The following is a 26,916-nucleotide window of genomic DNA, read 5'->3' as shown; positions in this document are numbered from 1 at the left end:
AGAAATCAAAGCGACCTTTGTACTTGCCATGACGTGGGCAAACAATAAGAATGACAGTCTGGCATTTCAGTGGTCACCTCTCCAGATGAAAGGGTCCTTTCTAGATGCGGCGGACTCTTACGGGTAAGTCGTTTCTCAGAGGTATTTGTGAAGTCAGGCATTGATTTGCCCATTCGCTGCCTCTTCCCACAGGCCAGGCCAGGGATCAGAGCACGGCCCCTGTGCCCAGTCCTCACCTCATCAAGAGCTTCCACCTTCTTTTTCAAGATCCCGGAGATGTAGCGGATCAGGGCCCACTGTCGGGTAGCTCCGACGTTGACATACAGCTCAGTAAGGAGGTCCTTGACCGTAGCACCAGGTTGGCCATCGATCTCCATGTCCCAGTCAAGCCCCCTGAGTTCAAGGAGATGCCAGGTCACAGCAAAGACTACGTGAGCAGGATTATTTACCCAGCCCCCACAAACTCTATGGCAGCACCATTACATAGCAACACATGACTGCTCAGCATAAACACTACAATAACACTCCAACGGAGGGGGATGCTCTCCTGGCTAGTAAAAGCATGCTCAGCAATGCACCGGGCTGAGGGAACGCAATGGAGCTACCTGTTTAGATGCACCAGCTCTTGAGAACTGTACCTAACTAATCCTTTTAGAGACAGCAAATTCTGAATCTCTTATTATATGTGCAGTGCCCAGCACAACAAGACCCAGATCTCATTAGAGGTGCTAACACAAGCACCGGACCAGGTGACCTAGGGAGACTGTGGGATCCCTATCATTGGAGGTTTCTAAGAACAGGTTTGACAAACCCCCTCAGGGATGGTCTAGGTCAGGGGTGGGCAAACTTTTTGGCCTGAGGACCACATCGGGGTTCCAGAACTGTATGGTGGGCGGCGTAGTGTATTAAATTGCTTCCCATAGGAATGTGTGGTGGCGGCTCTCGCAGCTGCAGGGCCCAGCAGGAGCTCACTGCCCTGTAGCCCAGAGTGCTGGCAGCACAGCGAGCTGAGGCTGCAGGGGAGGGGCCAGGGGCTAGCCTCCCCGGCTGGGAGCTCAAGGACTGGGCAGGATGGTCCCGCGGGCCGCATGTGGCCCGCGGGCCATAATTTGCCCACCTCCGGTCTCGGTTTACGTGGTCCTGCCTCAGAGCAAGGGGCTGGACTAGATGGCCTCAAGGTCCCTGCCAGCCCTACCTTGCTGTGATCATTTTCGAACTGGCTAAGAGGTGAATCCATACCAAGGGCATGTTTTCAGAAACTCACGCCAGCCTCCCATCTGGCAAACATTTCCCAGACTAGTTATAAAGGCTGAAACACAGGGAGCTACCCATCTCGCCTCTCCTGAGGGGGCAACACCTAGGCTTCTCATTGCGGGTGGTAATGCCATGATCAGGAAAATAAAGCCAGGAGCAAAGCAATATAAAGGGCTTCTTGGGTAATGCAGGCTGGGGGCCGGCCACACTCCTACTTGAGGGTGTGGAGCATGTAGAGAAGGTCAGCCTGCTCCTGTAGGGTGGGGCACTCTCGCAGCTGATCCACCAGGGCCTTGCAGTCCACGTTTCCAGCCTTGTCTCGAGGAAGGTTCACCATGGTGTGGAGCGAGGGAATCTGGAGGAGGAGGTGGTCATTGGGTTCCATGTTAGAGCTCTAGCTGGTGTCCCAACCCCTCCCCTAGAATCCCAGAGCACCCCACTTGGTCCTTGGCTCTGCTCTTCCCTGGTTAATGCCTTCTTCTAAAGCTGGCTAAAGCCACGGCACCAGCCAACGTCTTTGCCGTCTCCACTAAGCAGGACCCACCCTACTGCTAGGGGCTGGGACAGCACTCTGCTTGCGAGGACCCCAGCCCAGGGCTGGCTTCTGAGCCAGGATGCTCTGCTGATAACCCCCCACCCAACCTATCCTCCTCTCTAGTGTGAGCAGATTCCTGCTCCACACCCATGCCTTGCAGATCTACCTCCACTGCCCCCTCATGTTACATACCAGAGCAGCAGCACTTCCCTTCTTCCCCAGTGGGCCCTGCTCTGTCGAGGCCAGGGCTTCTACCCTCTCGTCTGTTTGCTACAGTTTGCCCCCTTCCCCCTCTCGAGTTTCCTGCAGCTAGTGGGTCACAGGGTTGCAGAGAGCAGCTGGCTAACAGAACTATCCATGTCTCTAGCTGTTCCCAGGTGACACCCAGGCCACTTCCCCACTTGGATTCTGCTGCTCCACCCCAGGGCAGCAGTCTGTGTACGTTCTAGCTGGCACACTGGATACTGTTAGGAGCCAGACAGTTGACTCTCAAGCCGGAATGCGTTCAGCGCCCCCAGCACCCACCCTGCTCCCAGCTCAGGGTTACCTGGCTGTCCTGTTCGGGTGTATGGGTGGAGCCCAGCAAGTGCACTGAAGGCTGGGAGGCCTGGAACAGCTTGGATGGGATGTACATGTTGACATCTGCAAGAAACCAACGTTTATTCTGGAAGGCTTTAAACTGCAGCACATTGCAATTTACCCAGCACAGTATCTGGGGCCCTGCCCTGCTCAGGAGAGTTTTAAATCCTTGTTAACTCACAGCCTCCAGTGAGTGCTGCTGCCTACTGTGCTTAGAAGGGACGCACAGTCCTCTGGCCCCACCCCAGGTGAATAGGACTGGGAGGGGAATTGATGGCTGCTTAATATCCTCTAATCTCTTAGAAATTTGTGTAGAGGCTGCAAGGCATTAGAACTCTGACTGACTAGGGCTTACACTTGGGAGGATATGCTGCAGCCAAGATTAATTACATGGGCCTTCAAACACTGTAGGATTTTATCAACTAGTTAATTGCTTGATTAATCCAGCAAATGAGACCTACTTAATGCTCCAGAGATTTCACACACACTGGAGGCCTAGCAGGGAGCGAGCAGAGAGGGCAGCGCTCTGCAGCCTTCCCTATGAGTTACAACAAGTGGCTCTTTGGCAGCTTGATGAGAGAGGGTCTTCCCAGGCCAGCTTTAACAAGGGGCTAGATCAGCAGAAGAGAGCAGGAGGAGAAGAATGGCAGCTGGGGCATGCTGGCCATGACACAGGGAGGTGTTACTCTGTAGGTTTTAACAACAGCTGTGCAGCACTGGAATCAGGAACTCTCAAAGCCTGACTCTGACATCGACCCTTCTGCAGCCTTGGGGAAGTCACTTACCCTCATTTTACAGATGGGGAAGCCAAGCAGTTAATACTTACCCACCTTACCTTCATGGGTTAATTTCTGTAGAACACTAATAACGCTCTAGAGGCAGATTAGCTTTACCTGCTCACTGTAGTGCCACCAGCCTTGAGAAAGGAAGTGCAAACGAGCTGATCAGGACAATCAGGTTTCTCTGTAGATTTTTAACCTGTTGTATCTAACAGTGAGCACTGAGCCTGGACAATGCCCCATGTCTCACGCACACAGCAGTTAGTCTTTGGTCAGTTGTAACACTTGGGTTAACTCAAGAGCAGAGAGTCATGACTTGTAACTGTTACATTTAACTTCTCCCAGTGGTTACAGACCAACAGGATTGGAATAGTTAAACTGCTACAGCAGCATCCTGGCAGCATGCTCTAGATCAGGAGTTCTCAAACTGGGGGTCAGGACCCTTCGGGGGTTGCGAGGGTATTATGGGGAGGGGGTCGCAAGTTGTCAGCCTCCACCCCAAACTCCGCTTTGCTTCCAGCATTTATAATAGTGTTAAATATATAAAAAAGCATTTTTAATTTATAAGGGGGGGGGGTGTCACACTCAGAGGCTTGCTGTGTGAAAGAGGTCACCAATACAAAAGTTTGAGAATCTCTGCTCTAGATCAAGGGTTCTCAAACTTCATTGTACCACGACCCCCTTCTGACAACAAAAATTACTACACAACCCAGGAGGTGGGACTGAAGCCTGAGCCCACGTGAGCCCCACCACCCTGGTGCGGGAGGGGGAACAAAGCAGAAGCCCAAGGGCTTCAGCCCCAGGCAGGGGGCCTATAACCAGAGCCCTGCCACCTCAGGCTGAAGCCCTTGGGCTTCAGCCCTGGTCCCCATCAAGTTTAAGCCAGCCCTGGTGACCCTATTAAAATGGGGTCACGACCTACTTTGGGGTCCCAACCCACAGTTTGAGAACCACTGCTCTAGATGGTGCTCATGGACCAGTCCTCAACCTGTTCTATGCCAGGACCCTCCTGCCATTTAGCTATGTGGGAAGGGCCCAGTGGCCACGACTACAGCTGGGGCGTGGGTACAACCAATAGATGTTTTGGTTGCCACGCCTAAAATGTCTGAAAAACTTCTCTATACAGGTATGTATGTTTTAGGTCAAACAAAATGTTTCATTTCACCTGCAACAAAAAATGTCCTTGTTTTTCATTTTTTTTGTTTTGTTTTCAGGAATTTTCCTTGTTTTGTTTTGTTTTTTTTAAAAACATAGCTAAATTTCTAAACAAAGTTTAACAAAAATAAGTCAGTCTTCATTTTCTTTTGTTCGAAAGTATTCGTCAAATTCCACCCCAATTTGTGAATAGTTTTGGTCGAGCCAAAACTGCATCTTGTAGCAAATAAATGATGCAGCCAAAGAATTTTGCCCAGCTCTATTTGTGGCACCTGGTTGCGACCCACAGACTGAGAACCCACTTCAAACTCTCCACCTGCCTACCTAGGTATGTGGTCAGTGGACCCATCTCCACTCCAGATTTCAATCCCATTGTGAACACAACCTGTCTCCTCTGTCTAGGCTGGACCCAACCTACATTATACCCATGCTATCAAAACATGCAACAGCCCTGAACTTTGCAGGGCTGGCACAAAACTCGGCAACAGAGTTACACATAATTTGGTCCCAGTCTCTTTGCAAATGAGAGGCGTGCTGGAAGCAGCAGTTTGTAAGGGTTCTGACAGACTTCAGAAGGCTGCTGCCAACCTCTCCTTTCTTAGAGCAGACGAGTTGGCATCTACACTAGATGTTTCTGTACCCACTTTTTGCAATGGTGCCTCTGCAGAGATGTAAATACGAGCATCAGCTGAGGCTCACATGCATTAGCATGTACATCCGTGCTACTGGCAGTGCAACTGCATGGATGCTGAAGAATGGGTACAACATTTCCTTAGTGCAGACAAACTCTTTGAGTGAACTCTGTTCTAGGCAAAGCCACACAGGGTATCAACAGATGAACAGGTTCAGTGTACACAGGCAAGAGGCAGCTGGTGGGGAGATGGGGATGCTTGCAACATGATAACCTCTGTAGCATAGGCAGGGCTTCTGATGTGGTCAGTCCAGACTACAACCATGGTAGGAACTACAGCTCTGGCAGCTGTGAGCCTGACTCCATCGTGACACAGCTGTCACTCAGCACTCCGCACCCCAGCCTGGGCAGAGCCGCACAGCACACCTCTGGCAGCGACAGACAAATGGTGGGACGACAGACAGATGCGAAGGAAGTGTCTGGAGGATGGGATGTAAAGGGGACAAGGTGTCCAGTGAAGCAGCTTCCTCTGTTAGCAGCAGAAATATTAAGTTTTGTGAGTGGGCGGGGGGGGACGACAACAGACCCACTCAGAGACCGGGAAAAGCCCCAACCACCTCTAAGGCAGTAGCCTAAGAAACTCCTTATGAACCTGATCGGTGACCATATCAGAGACAGACAGGAGAACCCCTGCATCCGACCTACCCTGTGCCAGCCATGGAGGAACTCGAGACCAGGACAGAGAGAAGGGAAAAGGCACTGGGAGGCTAGCTCTGCTCCTGGCCCCACCCAGATTTAAATAAGGCTCTATCTACACAGAGCCCCAATTCCAGCTATTAGGGACCAGCCACCAGTGCAGACAGGCAAAGCTATTGTTTGCACCAATTCAGTGTACTCCTGCCTCAAGTTAGATTAAGCTGCACTGGGGTACAACGGTCTGCACCACCGCTGGCTGCAATCGTAGCAAACCCCTACAGAACCCAAGGTTCAGATGCTGCATGCTCATCAGGCCAGCCAGCAGGGGATGCTGCAGAGCTCTGGGCCTAAGGAGGCTTTAGCTGCTCACAAAGGAGGTTAGGCCAGTGCAGAGGCAGGAGTGGGGCTAAGATGCCACCTCCCAATACAAACAAGAGGGCAAGGATCAACACCAGGAAACAGTGTGAGGAACATGCCCCATTAAGGGCATTTCTATGCACAATTCCAGCGTCTTGCACAGCTCTGCCATGCTGTTTGTATGCTGGTGTCATCCATGCAGCATCCCTGCACTTCTGCAGTGTGAAAACTCCAGAATGTGCCATAAGAGCACTGCCATTTCAGGGCGAGAACTTTCTGAACAAGCCAGAAAGTGGCAAAGACCTTTGGCTCCCCACTTGAAATTTGGGTTTGCCCCAGCCAATTTGGGTTTGCTCCTTGTGGCCTGTTCACCAGTGTCTGATGCAGGCACTGTTCACCCTGCCATGGGAGGCACTGAGCTGCGAACATCATTCCTGTCTCAGCAGTACATAACAACCAGACCCGTAACGCTAACAGACCAACGGACAGAGAAGGTCACTGCTTCAGGAGAACTCAAAGCACAGGTACCGTGCTCCACACTCATCTGGACAGCGTTGCTCTGGCTGTTCAGGCTCCTCCAGGGTACACATCTTTAACTAGCTCACAGCTGTAGCCCTATGACTTACGCAGATATGGTAGAGGTTGGCCCAATGCCCTGGGCTTCTCAGGAAGCCAGGTAAAGCCAATAGCTTCCCAGCTAAATTAAACTATGCTACATCAGTGAGGCTGCATGACAGACACCGGGCTGCACTGCATGGCGATGGAGGGGGCCAATGGAACACGGGGGAAAGATTGGAAAATGCAGCCGTCCCATTTCTAACTCTGAATCCATCCTGCCTGCTCACTTCTTATTCATCTCTCCTCCCCACCATTACATCATCTCTTCCCCGCTGCTCAGTGCCCTTTGCTCACCCTGAGTCCCAGAGCTCCTCTGCCACCTCCCCCGTGCTTCTGTCAGACACTAACGCTTGGTGAATATATGTAACAAGCTACGGAAATGCCAACAGTCAGATCTGCTGTGAGACAGGGGAGCAGTAGCTTCCCCCTCTAATCTGGGGAAAATAACGAGGAAGGGTAAGTATTCTGACCAAGGCCACAGAGGAAGTCAGTGTCAGAGTCAGGACTGGAAGGCAGGTGTCCACTGGACAACGCTAGCACGCATATCTGAGCTGCCCCTCCTTGCGGGAGAGGCCCCAGTGGCTGCTCAGCAGAGGACCGAGGGCCAGCCCTACCACCAGGGCTACTTCGCCCCGCCCCTGTGGGTATCGTTCTTCCCTCCATAATCAACACGGCTGTGAAGCCTGCAGCCATTGGCCCAGAGAAAGCTCTGGGTGGCTGGGAAGGGAGCCACAGGGAGAGTTTCACATCTTCACTGCTGTGCTGTAATACGGCCGGGCTAGAATCTTCACTTCCAGGGACACCAGGGATGAAAGATTCACTGTGGCACTGACTCTAAGGGCTGGCTCTCCCATGGCCTGCCATGCCACATGGCTCCCCAACATACCTTGTGCCTGAAATGCCACCCCTGTTACTCCAGAGGCTACCAGTCATGCCGACCTGCCCCAGAGCAAGGGGTGGGAATACCTCCATTGGTTGTGGAGGCCCCCCACCTCCCAGTGAGTCACCTGGGGCCTAGAGCTTGGCTCTGCAGAGAGGAAGAGTCCATGTATGACCCCAGCCACATGGCTGCTCCCCGGGGGCAGCGCCTGGTGTGTTACTCACTCTGTACGTGCAGCTCTTTGGCTTGGGACACCAGGGACATGAGGTCACAAGTGGTGTGCACTGCGGCTCGGAAGCGATGCAGCCCTCCCTTCTGGGCGGCCTTGGGAGCTGTGTGCTCCAAAAGGTGATCTAAATACTGAGCCACTTCGTCACAAACGTCAGCTGGAAGAGCAGGCAGAAGAGAGGGGTTTAATCACTTTATGCCTAGGCTCCCCTGGGTTTTCCTTGCTGTAGGGAGAACTTCTGTTGCCTCCAGTGCACTGGTAACATGGAAAAGGCGCAGTCTCCCTATATGATGCAGCAACAGCATGCCTGGCTCATTCATTAGGCAGACACAGGTACAGCACCAGCAGCAGCCTCGGAGAGCAGTTCCTGTATCGGACATGGTTCCTAGTCCCTCCTCTCCACACCTTGCAATGCCTGCTATCAATCCAGTCCTCAGAAACCCAGCCTCCAACTCCAGCAGTGCTCTCTGTCCCTTTGGTCCTGTTGCTGTTCTCCTTTCTGATGCGGGGCAGTCAGCTGCAGCACACACATACCAGACTGAAATCCCTCAACTAAAATCAGTCTGGGCTTCACCAGCCCCCTCCCCTGGCTGCATGTGATCCTAGTGGGAACCCAAAGGAAGCCTAGTTTATCCATCATCTGGGAAATGAGGTAGAGCCTTTCACTGGGTTAGCCCAAGTATTTGAGGTGCATATTTTTATGCTATTTCTAAAAGCAAGAGCAGTATCCATTTAAAAGGCAACACCACATTAAGTCAATTCAGTGCATCTCAAGCACCCAGCACAATTCAACCCTAGCTGCTCCAGGAAACAGCACATGTAGAGTTACTGAGATCACAGTGGGCTTAAGTGCAGTCATGACCATGCTTCTTGGTTTCACTCCAAACTCTTCTCCAGCCTGGCTCCTGGTGGGCAGAGAGCTGCATTCATGAGGCTCCTGCCAGGGGTCACCATCATCATTCATATCTCCTTTCCTTATATAAAAGGAATGAACCCAAACCCTGCAAGCCTCGCACAAAACAAGTCTGCTTGGCCCCGTGGCCCCCGGCCTACACATTTCCCCTTGGCACGACACATCCCCTTGGCACGACACATCCCCTTGGCACGACACATCCCCTTCTCTACAACCAGACTGAGCTCTTCTGAGCAGGGACTGTCTCTTCCTAGTTGTGAGAGACTCAGCACAGCAGGGCCCTGATGGGACTCAAAATGCTATTTCTTATTATGAATAAATTATTTCTAATAGATAATCAAGAACTATTAGACAAAGTTTGCCTCCAAGCCATCACAGGCAAGAATGGAATCATAGAATATAAGGGTTGGTAGGGACCCCAGAAGGTCATCTAGTCCAACCCCCTGCTCGAAGCAGGACCAAATCCCAGTTAAATCATCCCAGCCAGGGCTTTGTCAAGCCTGACCTTAAAAACCTCTAAGGAAGGAGATTCTACCACCTCCCTAGGTAACGCATTCCAGTGTTTCACCACCCTCTTAGTGAAAAAGTTTTTCCTAATATCCAATCTAAACCTCCCCCACTGCAACTTGAGACCATTACTCCTCGTTCTGTCATCTGCTACCATTGAGAACAGTCTAGAGCCATCCTCTTTGGAACCCCCTTTCAGGTAGTTGAAAGCAGCTATCAAATCCCCCCTCATTCTTCTCTTCTGCAGGCTAAACAATCCCAGCTCCCTCAGCCTCTCCTCATAAGTCATGTGTTCCAGACCCCTAATCATTTTTGTTGCCCTTCGCTGGACTCTCTCCAATTTATCCACATCCTTCTTGAAGTGTGGGGCCCAAAACTGGACACAGTACTCCAGATGAGGCCTCACCAATGTCGAATAGAGGGGAACGATCACGTCCCTCGATCTGCTCGCTATGCCCCTACTTATACATCCCAAAATGCCATTGGCCTTCTTGGCAACAAGGGCACACTGCTGACTCATATGCAGCTTCTCGTCCACTGTCACCCCTAGGTCCTTTTCCGCAGAACTGCTGCCTAGCCATTCGGTCCCTAGTCTGTAGCTGTGCATTGGGTTCTTCCGTCCTAAGTGCAGGACCCTGCACTTATCCTTATTGAACCTCATCAGATTTCTTTTGGCCCAATCCTCCATTTTGTCTAGGTCCTTCTGTATCCTATCCCTCCCCTCCAGCGTATCTACCACTCCTCCCAGTTTAGTATCATCCGCAAATTTGCTGAGAGTGCAATCCACACCATCCTCCAGATCATTTATGAAGATATTGAACAAAACCGGCCCCAGGACCGACCCTTGGGGCACTCCACTTGATACCGGCTGCCAACTAGACATGGAACCATTGATAACTACCCGTTGAGCCCGACAATCTAGCCAGCTTTCTACCCACCTTATAGTGCATTCTTCCAGCCCATACTTCCTTAACTTGCTGACAAGAATACTGTGGGAGACCGTGTCAAAAGCTTTGCTAAAGTCAAGAAACAATACATCCACTGCTTTCCCTTCATCCACAGAACCACTAATCTCATCATAAAAGGCGATTAGATTAGTCAGGCAATCCCTTCCCTTCCTCTTTTCTATCCAACTAGCTCTGCACTCTACCATCTCCCGCCTGGGGTCAAAACCCAATTAGCCCTGGCACCTGCTGGCCCCATGATCTCCTCGTTTCCTGCCCACAGCCCAGGATTAGCAGTAACCAAGACATCAAACAAGTCTGGTGTGGAGCGAAAAGGGCTTATATGCACTTGGACTCCTGGCCAATCCTATGCCTTCTATGATGGCTAGCTGAACACCTCCCCCACCCCAGCATTACCACACTGTTAACAGAGCCAGTATCGCATCAAAGCCTTATTGCATTGCACAGAGGGCCCAGAGGCTACAACACAAAGACAACCTGTGCACTGCCTCACATGGAAGCACATTGCTGACAGGGCTCTCTCAAGAGTGCACCTCAGATGTTTTCGACACACTCAAGCTACAGTGAAGCGAGCCTGTAGTGTGATTTACATCACTTGCCTACACAGACACATGCATGCAGCCGTGCTCGCTCTCTCGCTCGCTCGCTCTCTGCGGCAGCAATTGAACATCCTTGGATGGCAGGGTCTGGGTCATTGCAGATGACGAGTGACAGATTGCTAGCCCATGCAGTACCAAAGTCGGTTATTAGCTAGCCATGCAACATGGAGAACACCATACAGATTTACAGTACAGTGCACCTGCATGAATTGCAGCACCCTGCCTCCTGCAGGAGAACATTTATAATATAACATAACGTAGATGGATTCTATGTAAATGCAATGCCATCAGGATGAAGGCCATGACAGTCGCATGCAAAAGTCATGCTGGGACACCCTTGCTTTAACTGTGCATGAGCGTGGCCACACAGCTTTCATGTGAACACTTACTCTAGAGCACACGCACTTTCATCCGATTTCCTGTACAAACTGTCTAGCCAGTGTTCAGGTCTGGGCGTCCATACAGGCAGAGATGTTTCAGCATCTGCCCGGTATTCAGGTCTGAATGGGGCACTTCCCTAGCAGCCTGGCTAGCAAGCATCTGGAAGGGCTTTCAGACAGGGGCTCTTTGCAATAGCCATAAGCAGAGACGCCACTCAAAGATACTGTGCAGGGGATTTTTAATCATCTTATGTGGGACTATGAGATGCTGCAGAAGGCATCTGGACTGTCGCCTGGATATCTGGGAAGCTTCAGGAGCTCTCAACTGTTTTGCTGCCTCAAGAGGTTCCGGTTAAAAGAGCACATTTGGCCAGAGCAGAGGCTACAACTTAGCCCTACAGCTGCTGCATACAGGCACAGGCACAGGCTCCCTAAGGTGCAGACATCACAGTAAAGGGAAATCTAGATTAGCAGTATGCACGCCAAAAAGATGCAAAAAGAGAACTTACGAGAAAAACCCCATGCCAAGTCCAGAGCAGGGATACCAGCTATCTGGGAGTGAGGGTGGAGATGCAATAGCAAGCTGATTACAGGCAGTTAATGGGCTAAATGGGCTAGTGGATGAATCGAGAGAATAGAGGAGAGTTAAGGAAAGGGATTGGGACAGACACTTGGTTATGAGAGATCTTTGGAAACGAGAAATCAAGGACAACATCATGGGACAAGAAACAAACCATCTCAGCCAGCTACACTGGCCCAACCTGGGAGGAAGAACAGGACACTCTGTGTCTTTAGGGCCAGGGAGGTGTTTTCTGTAACAGGGCAACAGATTGCTCTGACCTGGCTCCATATCAGGACATACAGCCCACGAGACCAGAGCCCTGACTCAGCAAAGCACTTAAGACCTAAAGTCTTACACATTTTCCCATAAAACTGGCACCTTGGACTCTACGTGGAGCTAGAAAACATTCACTTTCATCAGTTCTTAAAACCGTCCTTCCAGACTATTTAATATAGCTAACTGGACGCAGACATGTATCATCTCTTCCTAAAGATATCCCAGGATTTTAAACAGGTCCTGTCCAGGTTCTTTCCAATTCAGATGCTAATGTGCAACGTCACCCTCTGTATTTTCCCCACACTGGTCCTACAGCAGAGAGTCAAGTTCCTTAGCTTCCAATCAGCGCTTCCTCCCCTTGTACTTGGCTTTTGCCTGTCACACCCACAAAAGCAAAGACTCAATGTCCAGGTCAGCAATCCACCCAGCCCTCAATCCTCCTAACACCACAGTCAGGTTAGAGAGACATGGTTAATTGTTGGGGGGGTCAAGGGAGAACAAAACCAAGGTGGAAATCCAAATACACTAAATAAGTTAGTAAGGCTTTCTGCTGAGAGCCTCAGAGTTAACTGGTTTAATAGATAAGCGTGGCACTCCTGAGCACAGCCTATTCCAGCGCATCAAGGTCGCCAACCCCTTCCTCCTTACCGTCACTCGCTAATTGAAAGCCATGCAGCCACTCCTCAGGATCAAGCTCACTGTAGCTGTCAATGCTGAGCCCGTAATCATCGGCATAGAGCTTACCCTCTGGACCAGGATCCATGAAGCTGAGGTGCGTGCAACACGAAGTTGTCAGGAACTCAGACAACTTACCCGTTTGGGTCCTGGGCGAGACAGAGAGGAGAGATCAGATGAGAAGTGCCATGGGCTTGTTCTGCTAGTTTTGCATCAGAGAGCATGAGTCAGCCTCTTCCCTTCCCTAACCTAGGGCCAATGGAACTGTAGTGTACTGGCTAACATGTGTCCACACGCACTGCCCGCTACTGGCTGGAATGTCAGACTGCTCAGTGAGCCCTAGTCCGCTACAGCCCTCACTGGGGATATTGTGCAATATTGTGACCATCATTAAGTGTGATTTGACCTCAGATGTGTTAAGGGCCAAACCTTTAATGGCTTTAACCTTTACTTCAGAGCGCCCTCTGCAGGCCTGGAGAAGCAATAAACAAAAACCGATCCAGTGCTGCATGTTTCTCCATAACCCAGCTAAGTGAGGGGGATATAAACAAGCATAGGGAGCCATACTGACTTCTGCTGAGACATTAGGAGGAAGGAGAGGGAGAGTCAAAAGAAAGACCACTGGGGCAAGATATCCACCGCCACCAAAGCAGAATGGGACAGAAATAGATGGACAATTTGGTTATTGGGAGGTCAGAACATTACACAAGAACAGATGCAGAGTTAGCTGAAAAGAGGAAGAGGCTCTTCAAACCTCTATTACATGGCACACTGCTGAGGCAGCACTTGGGCCGCAGTCACTCCCTCCAACTAGGAACTGGAACTTCAGAAAGAGGGAGGAATGCCTGAGGGTCTACCTGAAATCACCTTGCAAACAAACATGAACCAGCTAACGAAATGCCTCTTGGTGGGTTGTTGACAGTAGGGGTCGAAGTTGGGATCTCTGGATCTAGACATACAGGCCTCTCCTGCCTGAGCTAAGAGCCAGCTCTGGTAGCTCAACAACTGTAGCAGACTTGTAAACCTCTTTGATCCAGCCACTAGAGGGGGACAAAGCACCCAGACATGGCCAAACTGGACTATGGGACCAGATGTGGGGTGGGAACAGAGGGCAAGTCCCACAGGTCACTCAGGGACAAAAGGGAAAATTTAGAGAATTTTTCTTTTGTGAAGTATATGAACCCAACCCCCAAAACTATTCACCCCCATGCATAGTGCTTACTCCCCTATGCAGTCACATTTATATCTACCTCGGGTATTTACAGAATGCCCACGACTGCAATATTGAAGTATTGGACACTAAGAATGGGAATAAGGGTTTGTAGGGTTTGGCCATGGCATTGTGAACTTGGGGCAAGACTGTGCAGTGATGTGCAGGTTCCCAGCTGATGCGCTGGTCTATGTCCCTGTGCAGACTTTGTAACTGAAGGTTTAGTAAAAACACCTCCTGTTGCAAAGCACTTCAAATCCCCTTCTCTGGGACCCCTTCTGCCCATGGGTAGAAGTAGCGCTCCTTCCCCACCACCACCCCCGCCCCAAGCTGAACAGGGTAAAATAGGGCCCCTCTTTGAACTGAAAGGTATGCCAAACCCAAGCACTTTGCCCCTAGGGCTTTAAACGCCTTGGATTACCCCAGAGAGGGGGGACTGAGGGATAAGGTTACTACCAACGTCCAAGTCAGCGATGGAATGTCAAACACGTCACAATGAGGGGGCATTGCTGGGCCTTCATTAAGCTGAGACTGCATCTCCTCAGATCAGAGCTGGCTGGCAATGCTTTGCCACAGGAGCATCCCTGCAAACCCCGCTTCACATGGTCCTTGGAGCACAATCAGCCAGCGGGTACACGCTATGGGAACAGCGGCTCTTGCTTACCTCGCCCCACCAAAATACCCATCCTTCAGCTTCCTCAGCATTGCCAGCACCGTCGGGTGGATGCTGGTTCCAGTGTCATCTGTCACAGACAGAGAGATACCAGCCATGAGAATGACTCAAGGGAGACACATTCATGCAGAATCTCCTGGCAATCCAGACAGGGCATTTTTAAAATATTTTTTTATATATATATATATATATATATATATATATACACACACACACACATTTATTTAAATAGTGTTTATGATTCTCTCCAACCACTGGAAAGACAACTCCATGAGAATCCCTCGTGCATGCCAACACACACAGACCTTCCCCTGCCCCCCTGTTATTCTAAAAAAAGGCTTCCCTGGCCACCCAAAGACCTAGCTGGTGTGTTGGGACACAGGGCATGTCTACACTATAAACTTAAATCAACCAACCTATGCTAGGCCAGATTACAGCCCAGCTCATGTCCACACTACCCTCTGTCGGTCATTGTCACACGTCCTCACCAGGAGGGCTTCCACCTTCTTAAGAGGGGCGGAGTGGGAGGCTGAGAGCCTGGACTCTCCGCTCCATGCACAGCTCCTCCCTGAGCAGCCCCCCAACCATCCCAGAATGATGGCCCAAGCTGTGAGGTGGACTTTGTCAATTTCACAGCTCCAGCACAGAACCCTGAAATTGACAAGAATGACAGCCAACAGCCAAAGGAAGTAATACAGTGTCTACAGGGACACTGTCATCTTAATGACACCAACATGAGCCCTACACTACTTGTGGAGGTGGAGTGATGATGTCAGTGTAGTAGAGCACGTACATCAGCAAGAGCAAGGCTGTAGTGTGAACACTGACGTAGTTAGATCAACGCAAGCTGCTTTACGTCAACCTAACTCTAGTTTAGGCCAGGTCACAGTCTTATTTTGTAGCATAAACCAGGCCTAACGAGGCTCCCCTTCACTCTTTAGCAGGCTGCCTTCCACAAAAGCACCAAACAATAACAAGGTCATTTAACATCCAAGACACACTCAGCCAGGACTTCTTGGAAGTCCCAGGCACAAGCAGTTGTGTGCTAGGGCTGGCCTATACCCTCGTGTGGGGCTCAGAGTGATAGCCAACGCACTGCAGCTTACCACCCATGCAGTGGCAAGATACATAGTGAAAGAGACAGTGAGAGACAGATAGTGAGGGCAAGGAGATCAGTCCTTCTGCCCAACAGGTAGTCTCCATAATTGAGGTACGTGATTGTGAGGTGTAACTAGGTTGATTAGGTACCTCTAAAAGTGACCAGAGGTTTCCTAATCATGTGAGAACAATGACCATTTGAACTGTAACAGACAGTGTATACAGTCACTCAAAGGCTAGAGACCAGCACGTGTCAGCAGGATTGACTACTGCAGTGAGGAGACATGAGAAAGTTATACAGAGTGGGACAGAGACGGAAATGCTCTTAGTCACCTTTTCCCAAAGGGACAAAGGAACAGTCAATTTAATTCAAATGCAGCAAATTTAAGGGAAATAAAAGGAAATACCTTTTTACACACCAGATAACATGTGGAACTCATTGCCACTAGATACAGAGGCCAAAAGTTTAGCGGGATTCAAACAAAAGGGTTAGATATTTCCATAGATCAATGACAAGGAGATGATACCATTACATGAGTTAGAATAAAGATGAAGAGGGGATATAAGCCCTCATGCCTCTCAGCATTAACCAATCACTAAGGCTAGGAAGGCACTTCAGTTATGGCAGGTTATTCTATAGTTGTCTATCAAGTTTTCTTGCACATCCTCTGAAGCAGATGGCATTGGAGCCAGGTCACTGGCTGATCCATTCCTAGTTCTCCGACAGAACTACAGGCTTCCAAAGGGCTTTTTTTTTTTGGGCAGGGGGGCACCAAGTCACCTTCCCAGCTGCTCTTCTATAGGGACCTCCAAAAGGGCAGCCAGAAAGCCTCTCACTAAGGGACTGATTGATGGGAATGAGCTTGATCATCAATAGCAGAGAGAGAGGGAAATTAACAGAGTGTGGGTGAGAGCAAAGGTGACTCCACCCAACCTCAGGAGATGGTTCATCCTGCTCTTAGATCAAAGGGACCCATAACCCAGTAGAACTTATCTCACCAATGCAGGATTGTTTCCTAAGAGTGTATGGACTTGGGTTCTGTCCAGGCTGATTACTTAAGATGTGCCAAGCAATGGGGCTCCCTCCACTTCCCCCGCAAGCCAAAAGGTCTCACTACAAACCCAAGCTAGCAGCAGGCCCGGAGGGGCAAGTTCCTCTGCCAACTATGGCAATGGAAGGGATCAAGCCCTGGAACAGGGAGGGTTTTTTCTTCTCTTCAGCACAGGTGAGATGTCCTCTAGCCAAATCTCAGTTGTCTCGAGGGAGTGCCTTTGTTCCAGAATTATCTTGTGATCAAACAACCTCTTTGTAATGTCACAGGCCACTTATGCACCTGACAGGCTGGAGGAAATCAGGGAGAAATGTCCATGTGGAAAGAAGCAAGGGCAGCCAGTCTCCAAAAGGGAAACAGATGCTGAGTGGGCAGGATATAAAGTCTTTCCCAGATGCCAGTCTCATAGGGGGATCCCAGCCAGACTGCCGTGGGCAGGCAAAGCAAACACGTCCCAAGCACCTAGGATTTATACTGACAGGGCCTGGCTGCAAGCCCAGCCAGCCCAACTCGAGGGCTTCCAGGGACAGGGCTTCCACAGGCAGGGGAATGAAATATCAGCCCCAGGTACTAGAGTGTAGGGGGACTGCAGGGAGAGCAATGGGATGCCACAGCAAGGATTATATTAGAAATACCCAGAATGGGCTTAAAATAGACTGGGACACCAGTGAAAATGAGAGGGGCAGTGTGAGGAAAGTCCCCCTCTCCATGTAGGGCCAACAGCAGGGCTGGCCGACCAGGGAAGAACGGTTCTGTTCCCATTTTACTGGGCTCAAATGGAGCCACCGCTCACTTTGCCAATATTTTATTGTTTCTTTTTCCTTCACAACCATTTAACAATTTTTTTCTTTTTTAAGTGATGGAGGAAGGAGAAAAATGAAAATTCAGACAGAAATTGTTGCAAAAATATGTCCTAGATGAGGCAGTTTTTTCTACAAAGAAGAGTTTCATTCATAAAAATACAACCAGCTCAAGCTAAACAGCAGAACTCTAGGCTGGCATGGATTCTGGAGATACCCACAATGCCCGAGGGCGGAGGCATATCCTATAGGCGGGGAGGGAGGCATTTAACACTAATGTTTTGCCAATATTGCACAATGCAGCCTCTTTAACAAAAATCTGTATTCTGAGGCCCCAACCGCAATGGTGTTCAGTCTGACCCTTCCCTCTTGATGCAGTGCCTTCCACAGCAAGGCAAGTTCTTCACATGTGTGACATTATTGACATGAACCGTGACCGTATAGATCATTGTTGCGACCAAGGTCCTATAGTTGCACCAAATCTTGTACAAAGGAGGTCAAGTAAGGGGTCTATGAAAAGGTTATGATTTGCTGGTTATGATTATGCTATCTGTATGCATGTATTATTTTTGTAATTAAAGTTGTAAGTATTGGCCGTATACCTGTTTCAAATGTTGGCTCCTGGGGCAACGCCCATGAAGTAATCATAGAATATTAGGGTTGGAAGAGACCTCAGGAGGTCATCTAGTCCGATCCCCTGCTCAAAGCAGGACCAACACCACCTAAATCATCCCAGCCAGGGCTTTGTCAAGCTGGGCCTTAAAAACTGCTAAGAATGGACATTCCACCTCCTCCCTAGGTAACCCATTCCAGTGCTTCACCACCCTCCTAGTGAAATAGTGTTTCCTAATATCCAACCTAGACCTCCCCCACTGCAACTTGAGACTATTGCTCCTTGTTCTGCCATCTGCCACCACTGAGAACAGCTTACCTCTATCCTCTTTGGAACCCCCTTCAGGTAGTTGAAGGCTGCTATCAAATCCCCCTCATTCTTCTCTTCTGCAGACTAAACAATCCCAGTGCCCTCAGCCTCTCCTCTTAAGTCATGTGCCCCAGCCCCCTAACCATTTTCGTTGCTCTCCCCTGGACTCTCTCCAATTTGTCCACATCCCTTCTGAGGTGGAGGGACCAAAACTGGACCCAATACTCCAGGTGTGGCCTCACCAGTGCCAAATAGAAGAGAATAATCACTTCCCTTGATCTGCTGCCAACGCTCCCAATAATACAGCCCAATATACCGTTAACCTTTTTGGCAACAAGGGCACACTGCTGACTCAAATCCAGCTTCTCATCCACTGCAATCCCCAGGTCCGTAATCAGACAGATATGCCATGTAAGATATCTGCAAAAATTTTATAATTTGCCAAATATGATTATCTTGTTTATATGTTTGTATCACCTTTGTATTAGGAGTAATATATATGTCTGTCTGTATTTCAAACTTGTGCTATGCTTCTGGGTGATACCCCAGACAGTCTGGCATCAGCACTGCCTGGCCTGCTTGATGGCCCATTAAGAACCATCAGCTCTACAACTGACCCATTGAGAGAAGGCAGATACATCTTATGACTCAGCAAGGCATGCAGGGACATGCCTAAGGAGAGAACTCTCAGGCTTCCAAGCCATGTGCTGGGCAGCTTGTGTCCGGAACAAAGGAAGCGCAGGGCCCATGGCAAGAGACTAGAAAAGGCAGCTGCATCTTCCCAATTTTGTCCTCAATCCTGCTTCTGACCTCTGGAGGAACTGTGCTTGAAACTGAAGCTCTGAATGACCCACCCAAGCTGGGACGTCTGTACTCCAGAGACTCGATTGGTTTAAAATTAGCAGTAATCCCATCAACCCTGAAACAAGCCTGAACTAAGAACTTCACAATTGTTGTATGTATTTGATTCCATTTAACCAATTTTAATTCTCATCTATATTTCTCTCTTTTTATGAATAAACCTTTAGATTCTAAAGCAGGGGTGGCCAACCTGTGGCTCCAGAGCCACATGCAGCTCTTTAGAAGCTAATATGCAGCTCCTTGCATAAGCACCGACTCCAGGGCTGGAGCTACAGGCGCCAACTTTCCAATGTGCTGGGGGGTGCTCATTGCTCAACCCCTGGCTCTGCCACAGGCCCTGCCCCCACTCCACCCCTTTCCACCCCCTCCCCTGAGCCTGCTGTGCCCTCACTCCTCTCCCCACCCCCTTCCAGAGCCTCCTGCACGCTGTTTGGGATGTGTGGGGAGGGAGGGGAAGGCGCCAAGCGGCGGGGCAGCTGGTGGGCGGGAGGTGGGTTGATGGGGGGCTGCCGAGGTATTACTGCGGCTCTTTGGCAATGTTCATTGGTAAATTCTGGCTCCTTCTCACGCTCAGGTTGCCCACCCCTGTTCTAAAGGATTGGCAACAGCGTGATTTGTGGGTAAGATCTGACTGGTATATTGACCTGGGTCTGGGGCTTGGTCCTTTGGAATTGGGAGAACTTTTCTTCGTTTACTGGGGTATTGGTTTTCATAACCATTCATCTCTATAAGGAGTGGCACTGGTGGTGATCCTGAGAAACTGGAGTGTCTGAGGGAATTGCTTGTATGACTTCTGGTTAGCCAGTGGGGTAAAACCGAAGTTCTCTCTGTTTGGCTGGTTTAGTGCGCCTTAGTAGTAAAGGACCCCTATTCTTGGGCTGTGACTGCCATGCTCTAAGCAATTTGTCCTGAATTGATACTCTCAGTAGTGTCCCGCCAAAGGCCGCTTTGTTACAACAGGTCAGAGCATGACAGCACAGGTCTGCTGCCTTCCCATTGATCAGCTGGGACCTTCGGACCAGCTCCACAGAACTTCCTAGTGCACATCTTCTAGGGGTTGGGGCTAAGAGGCTACGCTATGTTTAAGGGCTGCATTGACTTTGCCTTTCTGGATATCCGTCAAGAGACAGGCCAGAGGGCCCTTTACCGAGCATGGTTTGCGAGATGGGGAAGGTGATTGTCGGCCGTCCAGTCATCCTCCAGCAGCTGCACAGGTAGGAGAGGTCTGTCCGCAGCATCTCCACGATCATCTTGTTGTCCAGGGCCAAGTAGAACTGCTGCTGATCGATGAACTGCAGGGGACGCAGGAGCAGAGGTGAGCGTGAGAGGCTGAAAGCCACAAGGACTCGGACTGCTGCTGCAGCACAGGGAGAGGTGGGCAGTGTTCCATTCATAAGACGAAAGAGCAAAACTAGAAAGGGCTTCTGCAATGTCACAGCAAGCAGGTCAGTCCATTGCCATGGACTGGTTCTGGGCATCTGCAGGATTTAGGGGTCTTACAGGTGGCATGTTCTGTAGGCTGCATGAGTGCAAGACAGGCAATACTGGAGAATCATAGAGGCTGTATGGGAGAAGCTAGTTCCTGGCTGCTAGGAAATCCTTTCTACATAACCTGCCTGGAGACTGACAACCGCAGATTCAAGACTCCTGCTTTAGGCACGGCTGCCAGCTCTCCAGCTGATAGGCAGGTGTGGGAAGATGCTAATGCTGTCATACAGCGATGGGAACCTGCTGGTTGCCACAGAGTAATTAAATCAGAATCCATGGCAGTGACACTTCTGGAGAGAAGAGCAATGGGCGCTGCTCAGCAGCATCCTGCTGTGAGGGGAAGTGCCCTTCCAGTGCATTTCTAGCAGCTACCATAGTGACAAAGCGCATCAATACAGAGACAGACCAGATTTCAACAGCTCTGTAGCAATCACTGTTAGATAAATGCCCTTGTGGGGGCAGCGGGGGGGAGGGGGTGGTGTCACTTATTTCCCACATAGTCTGTTTCTCTCCTCATTTACCCTCCTACCACCCATACACAAGTCATTAGCCCAAGAGACACAAGCATGGCTGCTGTATCATCTTGGTGACGGGAGCTCTGACTGCTCTGTGTTCTCCTGACAGCCTGTGGACTTTAGGCTGGGCTGACAGCCTCTGTTTGCCTACAGAGCTGCAGATGGTGTAGGCTTTACAGCCTCTCCAGTGTGCATAGGCCTGATGCAGGGAAGTCACCTGCTGCAGCAAGAGGATGACCTGCCTCTGTGCCCACGCAGCCCTCAGGCTCTCTGCCATGCCTGCCAGCCTGGGGACCAGTTGGCAGGAGATTTTAATTGCTCAACTACTCTCTGCACATAGGAGCCATAGAATCATAGAATATCAAGGTTGGAAGGGACCTCAGGAGGTCATCTAGTCCAACCCCCTGCTCAAAGCCATGCGGCAGCGTGATGCACCCTGGCTTTTGATTGTTGCACCCCTAGCCTGGGCTGGAACTAGGGACCTAGAAGGTGGAAATCTCCCTGCTGTATTACCAGTCCCTCTTGGTGTTCTTAAAAAGGAGGAAACCAAGAGATTTTAGTGGTTTTTTGGGGTTTTTTGTCTGTTTGTTTTTTTAAAAGAAAATCAGGTTTTACGGCTTTTCCTAATTTCTCCTTATTCACAGCAGCCTCTAGTGGGCTTCCCTGTTTGTAAAGAAAAGGAAGAATTGCTTACAGGAGCACTTCCTGCCCACACTCTTGGTGCCTCCCCAACCAGGAGGCGCTGGCTGTTCCCCTTTCCCTTCTTGTGAGGCTTTCTCCACAAACTGCTTTGTTGCTACGCCCAGCTGCAGAGTCTTGAGCACCATGGCATCATGTGGTACCATGGGCAGCCAGGACTGTTCCCAGGACTGGCTGAGCAAAGAGACATTTCCTTCCATTGCTGTGCACACACTGCTTTTATGGTAGGGTCCACCCAGGGGCTGGACTGCTGCCATGGATCACTTCCTTTAAAAAACAGCATTGAAGCACCTGCTATGGAGAAACTGACAGGTTTCCGTGGACTGGGAAGGCCCCAACTCTGACTTCATGCCTCTTCGAGAGGCAAGGTAGGTGGACCAGCCTTTTACTGGACCAGCCTCTGTTGGTGAGAGACTAAGAAGAGGAGCTCTGTGTCGCTTGAAACGGTGTCTCTCTCACCAACAGAAGCTGGTCCAGTAAAAGACATTCCCTCCCCCACCTTGTCTTTCTAATATCCTGGGCTCCACATGGCTACAACTACACTTAGCAGTCTGCAGCACCCTTTAAAGAGAAGCTTGTGCTTCAAGCCCTAAAGGCCATGCACCTACCTGGTTGGAGCTGCACCGCCGACACAGCATGGTTAATACACATCTACCACCATGACACACACTCAGCTGCCACACTGCTCAGCATGGCCACCTACCTGAGGTGTAAAGGTGAAGATGTTCTTTCTGATGTCATAGAGCTTGGATGTGCCCAGGACTCCCATGTAACGGAAGGGTCGTCCACTCAGGTTCATTTGCTTGTTGCGACCTGTGAGAAGTGGGAAGAGGAGAGGTCAATGCCTCTGTTACTAAAATGCTCCAAGAGGAGACCTAAGACAGGACATTTGGGCAAACAGGCTCAGGCTCAAAGGCTGTCCCCACGCAAAGAAACCCATTTGATCCAAGACACATCTGGAGCAAGAGTGTTTCCAATAGTGATGCTTTGTCCGAAAGTGACAAGATTTTCGGTCAAAGGTCAGCTCCCCACTCTGGATGAGCTATGCTGCACCTTAGGCATTATAGCCCATCTGAGCACTAGACTGGGACTCTGGAGATTTGGGTTCTATTTCTGCATCTGGCCTGTTGGAAGGTCTTGGGCAAGTCACTTGGCTGCTCTATGCCTGTTTCTCCATCTGTAAAATTGGGACAATACTGCTATGAAGAGTGCTAGATAAGAGCTAGGGACTCATTATTATGCCCTGCTCCAACACGCTTCTTGCACTGGAGAGGAGTTAACGTTTACAGCCCTTCCACTGGATCAGGCTCCATTGTTATCCTTGCAGGGGAAACTGAGGATTTGTAGCTTAATTGAAATCCAGCTGCTAGGACTGCCATATGCTCCCTACTTACACTGAGTCCAGCCTCCCGTCGCAAGCGGTGCTGGGATCTTTTGAACTCTTAGGTCCCACACTGCTTGTACCAGAATGTTTGTTAATATATTGGCACCACTGGATAAGGGTTTCCTCACCAGCATGCAGTGAATCCCAGGCAGTGGGGTACACAGACATGCTCCCACCTCCCTGAGCAGACACATGCAGTGGGGAAGTTATTCGCTGTTTAAATGAAGATGTGCTCTCAAAATGGAAGAAGGAGGCAGTGTGATGTTGCACTCCATATGTTTTATGGAAATATGCTTATGAGCGTGAATATGATTTAACTGGAATATGCTTTATGCAAAAGGTCTCTTGTAAGGTATCATAACAAAGGTTATAACCTACTGAATATATTCCTCCTATTTGTCTGCATGTATCATTCTTGTATCTGAAGCTAGAAATATGAGTGGTTTCAGAGTAACAGCCGTGTTAGTCAGTATTCGCAAAAAGAAAAGGAGTACTTGTGGCACCTTAGAGACTAACCAATTTATTTGAGCATGAGCTTTCGTGAGCTACAGCTCACTTCATCGGATGCATACCGTGGAAACTGCAGCAGACTTTATATACACACAGAGAATATGAAACAATACCTCCTCCCACCGGGGAGGAGGTATTGTTTCATATTCTCTGTGTATATATAAAGTCTGCTGCAGTTTCCACGGTATGCATCCGATGAAGTGAGCTGTAGCTCACGAAAGCTCATGCTCAAATAAATTGGTTAGTCTCTAAGGTGCCACAAGTACTCCTTTTCTTTTTGAGAAATATGAGTATAACTCTGGAGGTCCTTTTGTAATCATGCAAAGTGTGGCCCATTAATGGTGGTTTAGAATCTTGATGGCTCCCACTGACTAGGACAATTGGTTGTAAATGGTTTATTTACCTGCATGCCTTCCTGTATAATATGTGGGCCAACCCAGGAAGAATGGAGACTTGGGGGGTCTTACAGTGACATGTGACCATGTCACATGATACTGGAATCCATCTTAATCCTTGTACTTTTTCATTGATGATGCAGGGGTGGGGACAAAGCAGAGACAAAAGATTCCTGCCTTGTGCCAAAACTTGGGGGGCCCGGGGGGGGGGGGAAGAGGAGAGAAGAGAAGAGCAGAGCAGAGCAGAGCAGGACAGGACAAAAGACGCTGCCTGTCATGAGAAAACCCCTGCTTACCACAGGAGATGTCTGCTGGAAGTAACAAGGACTGTACCGGGGAAAGGATTGGGCCCAGACTAGGAAGGAGTCTAGTCTGTGAAAGAAGCTTATTGGAACATCTCTGAGGGTGAGATATTACCTGTAAACAGATTCTTAAAGTATTAGGCTTAGACTTGCATGTTTTTGCTTGGTGACTTACTTTGTTCTATTACTTGAAACCACTTAAATCCTACTTTTTATATTTAATAAAATCACTTTTTTATTAATAAACCCAGAGTAAGTGATTAATATCTGGGGGAGCAACCAGCTGTGCACCTCTCTCTATCAGTGTTATAGAGGGCAGACAATTTATGAGTTTACCCTGTATAAGCTCTATACAGAGTAAAATGGATTTATTTGGGGTTTGGATCCCATTGGGAACTAAGTGTCTGGGTGCTGGAGATAAGTAACCTGCTGAGCTGTTCTCAGTTTAGTCTGTAGCTTTGGGGGCATGGCTCAACAAGACAGGGTTCTGGAAGTCCCAAAATGGCAGGGAAAATGGGCTCAGAGGTAATTTCAGCACATCAGGTGACAATCCCAAGGGGGTCTCTATGACCGAACCCATCACAGGCAGATTTCCAGGAAGCTGAAGGCTGTGCTAGCAACGTGCTCCACACAGCTTTCAGGGGCAGCACTGGCTGGAGCTACACAAAGCAGGGGTTGGGATAGGACTTAGAGGTCTCCCGTCCCCAGGCCATCCCTTGACAACACTCAGCATCTGGTGCAAAACAGCTCCCTTCTAGAGATCAAGCAAGCAACACAAGAGGGGACTGCTGAAGAGTGACAGAGGTTTCCGTGCTTGCTTGTTGCGGGAGGGAGGGAGGGAAGGACTGTCAGCATTAATTCAGACTTCCCTCGCCTGAATTCAACTGGCCTTAAGGAGAGAGGACAGGTCAAGGGCTTGGAATGACAATAGGGCTCCTGTCTTTTTGAAGTGTTCCCTTATCTCAGTGGGTCTCAACCTTTCCAGATGACTGTACCCTTTTCAGGAGTCTGTCTTACGTACCCCAAGTTTCATGTCACTTAAAAACTACTTGCTTACAAAAATCAGACCTAATACACAAAACTGTCTCAGCATGGTGTGACTGACAAACTGTTGACTCCCATTTTTACCATGTAATAATAAAATAAATCAATCAGAATATAAATATTGTACTTACATTTTAGTGTAAACTATATAAAACAGCATAAACAAGTCATTGTCTTATTAAATGTTAGTTTGTACTGACTTCACTAGTGCTTTTTTCTGTAGCCTGTTGTAAAACTAGACAAATAGCTAGAGGAGTTTATGTACCTCCTGGCAGAGCTCTGCGTATCCCCAAGGGTACACATACCTCTGGTTGGGAACCACTGCCTTATCTAGATGGCAAGGGCGTTCAGACTCCAATTGACCTTTCACCCTCCATGCCCCTTTTCAGATTTTCGCCCCATGAAAGCTGCCAGGACAGTCGGAGGGTATGGAGCCAGTTGGAGGTCCGCGTGCAGGAGCCCATCACCTGGGCTGCAGGCTCTGCACTGGAGATGGAAATGGTTTTCCTCTCGTTAAAAACCTCACATCGATCTCCGGCTCTGCTGAAGCTTGTTATAACAAGATCTAGATTTGGAAGTGAGCTTGACCAACATGGCCATATTGATTGCAGCCTGGGCTTACAGTCAGCAGGTTGGAGACTGACGTTGAAAGAGGGATTCTGAGGAATGGGTGGTGAAACGGGGTGGGGAGTTCTCCCAAGAGTCCTTTGCCTGCTAAAGAAGTGGGGTTAAAAGGTGTGCAGGCACGGTTTGAGAAAACACACACCTGTGTTCAGTCAGGAAAGGGTTACTGGCAGCCTCAGGACATTCTCCAACAAGAAATGAGGGTGGGAGCTGACAGTGTTTCAGCCGTGGCAGTGTCACAAGACCCACTGCTCCACTGTCCATTAGAGTACATTGGAAAGTCAGACACAGGGAGGATCGAGTTGTTTCCCAAGCTGCCTCTCCCTGTCCCATCCAGATATTCTATCACCCCGACCCAGGTGCCTTGGCAAAGCTCCGGCCACTCACCCAGTCTGGCATAGATGTGGCTGAGGATCCGGGCCGGCTGCACTCTGATGGGGTACACGTCAGCCACCGTCTCCACCTCGATGCCCTGCTTCTTCAGAATGGCCTTGATGCCGTCTGTCTCGGCTAGGATGCACACTGGGCGAGGGTGGAGAGGGTAGTATCAGCAGCTGGAGATCTCGGGCCAGGAACTTCAAAAAAAGGGGAATGGCCATTGGGCAGTGGAGGTTGCTCAGAGACTGGATGCAAGTTGCTTGGCAATGACTGCTTGGGTTCCCCCATCGTTAGCATCAGCACCCATTCAGCTAATCTGCCACCCTAGAGGACAAGCTGGGCCCTCTGCCACGAGGGGTGGGGGTCTGAGA

At 49.7% G+C, this 26,916-nt stretch overlaps 1 protein-coding gene across 6 annotated transcripts in view; it reads right to left on the bottom strand.

Annotated features, from left to right (window-relative positions):
• The window catches only part of PHKA1 (phosphorylase kinase regulatory subunit alpha 1), a 71,571-nt gene that overhangs the window by 13,409 nt on the left and 31,246 nt on the right, over positions 1-26,916 (bottom strand). For 4 of the 6 annotated variants that reach the window (XM_048863401.2, XM_048863403.2, XM_048863402.2 and 1 more), the window contains exons 14-22: positions 26,555-26,689; positions 22,612-22,721; positions 20,354-20,498; positions 14,465-14,543; positions 12,564-12,739; positions 7,709-7,870; positions 2,337-2,431; positions 1,470-1,609; positions 237-393 (exon numbers count right to left, since the gene is read on the bottom strand). In XM_048863401.2, coding sequence (XP_048719358.1) covers positions 237-393; positions 1,470-1,609; positions 2,337-2,431; positions 7,709-7,870; positions 12,564-12,739; positions 14,465-14,543; positions 20,354-20,498; positions 22,612-22,721; positions 26,555-26,689 — 1,199 coding nt within the window. The remainder of the gene's footprint in view (positions 1-236; positions 394-1,469; positions 1,610-2,336; positions 2,432-7,708; positions 7,871-12,563; positions 12,740-14,464; positions 14,544-20,353; positions 20,499-22,611; positions 22,722-26,554; positions 26,690-26,916) is intronic. The other 2 variants (XM_048863405.2, XM_048863406.2) reach the window with 1 other exon arrangement.

Source organism: Caretta caretta, chromosome 9 (genome assembly GCF_965140235.1).
Source record: "Caretta caretta isolate rCarCar2 chromosome 9, rCarCar1.hap1, whole genome shotgun sequence".
Classification (NCBI taxonomy): Eukaryota; Metazoa; Chordata; order Testudines; family Cheloniidae; genus Caretta; species Caretta caretta.
Note: the sequence above shows the minus strand (reverse complement) of the source record. Positions and strands in the feature narration are given on the sequence as shown.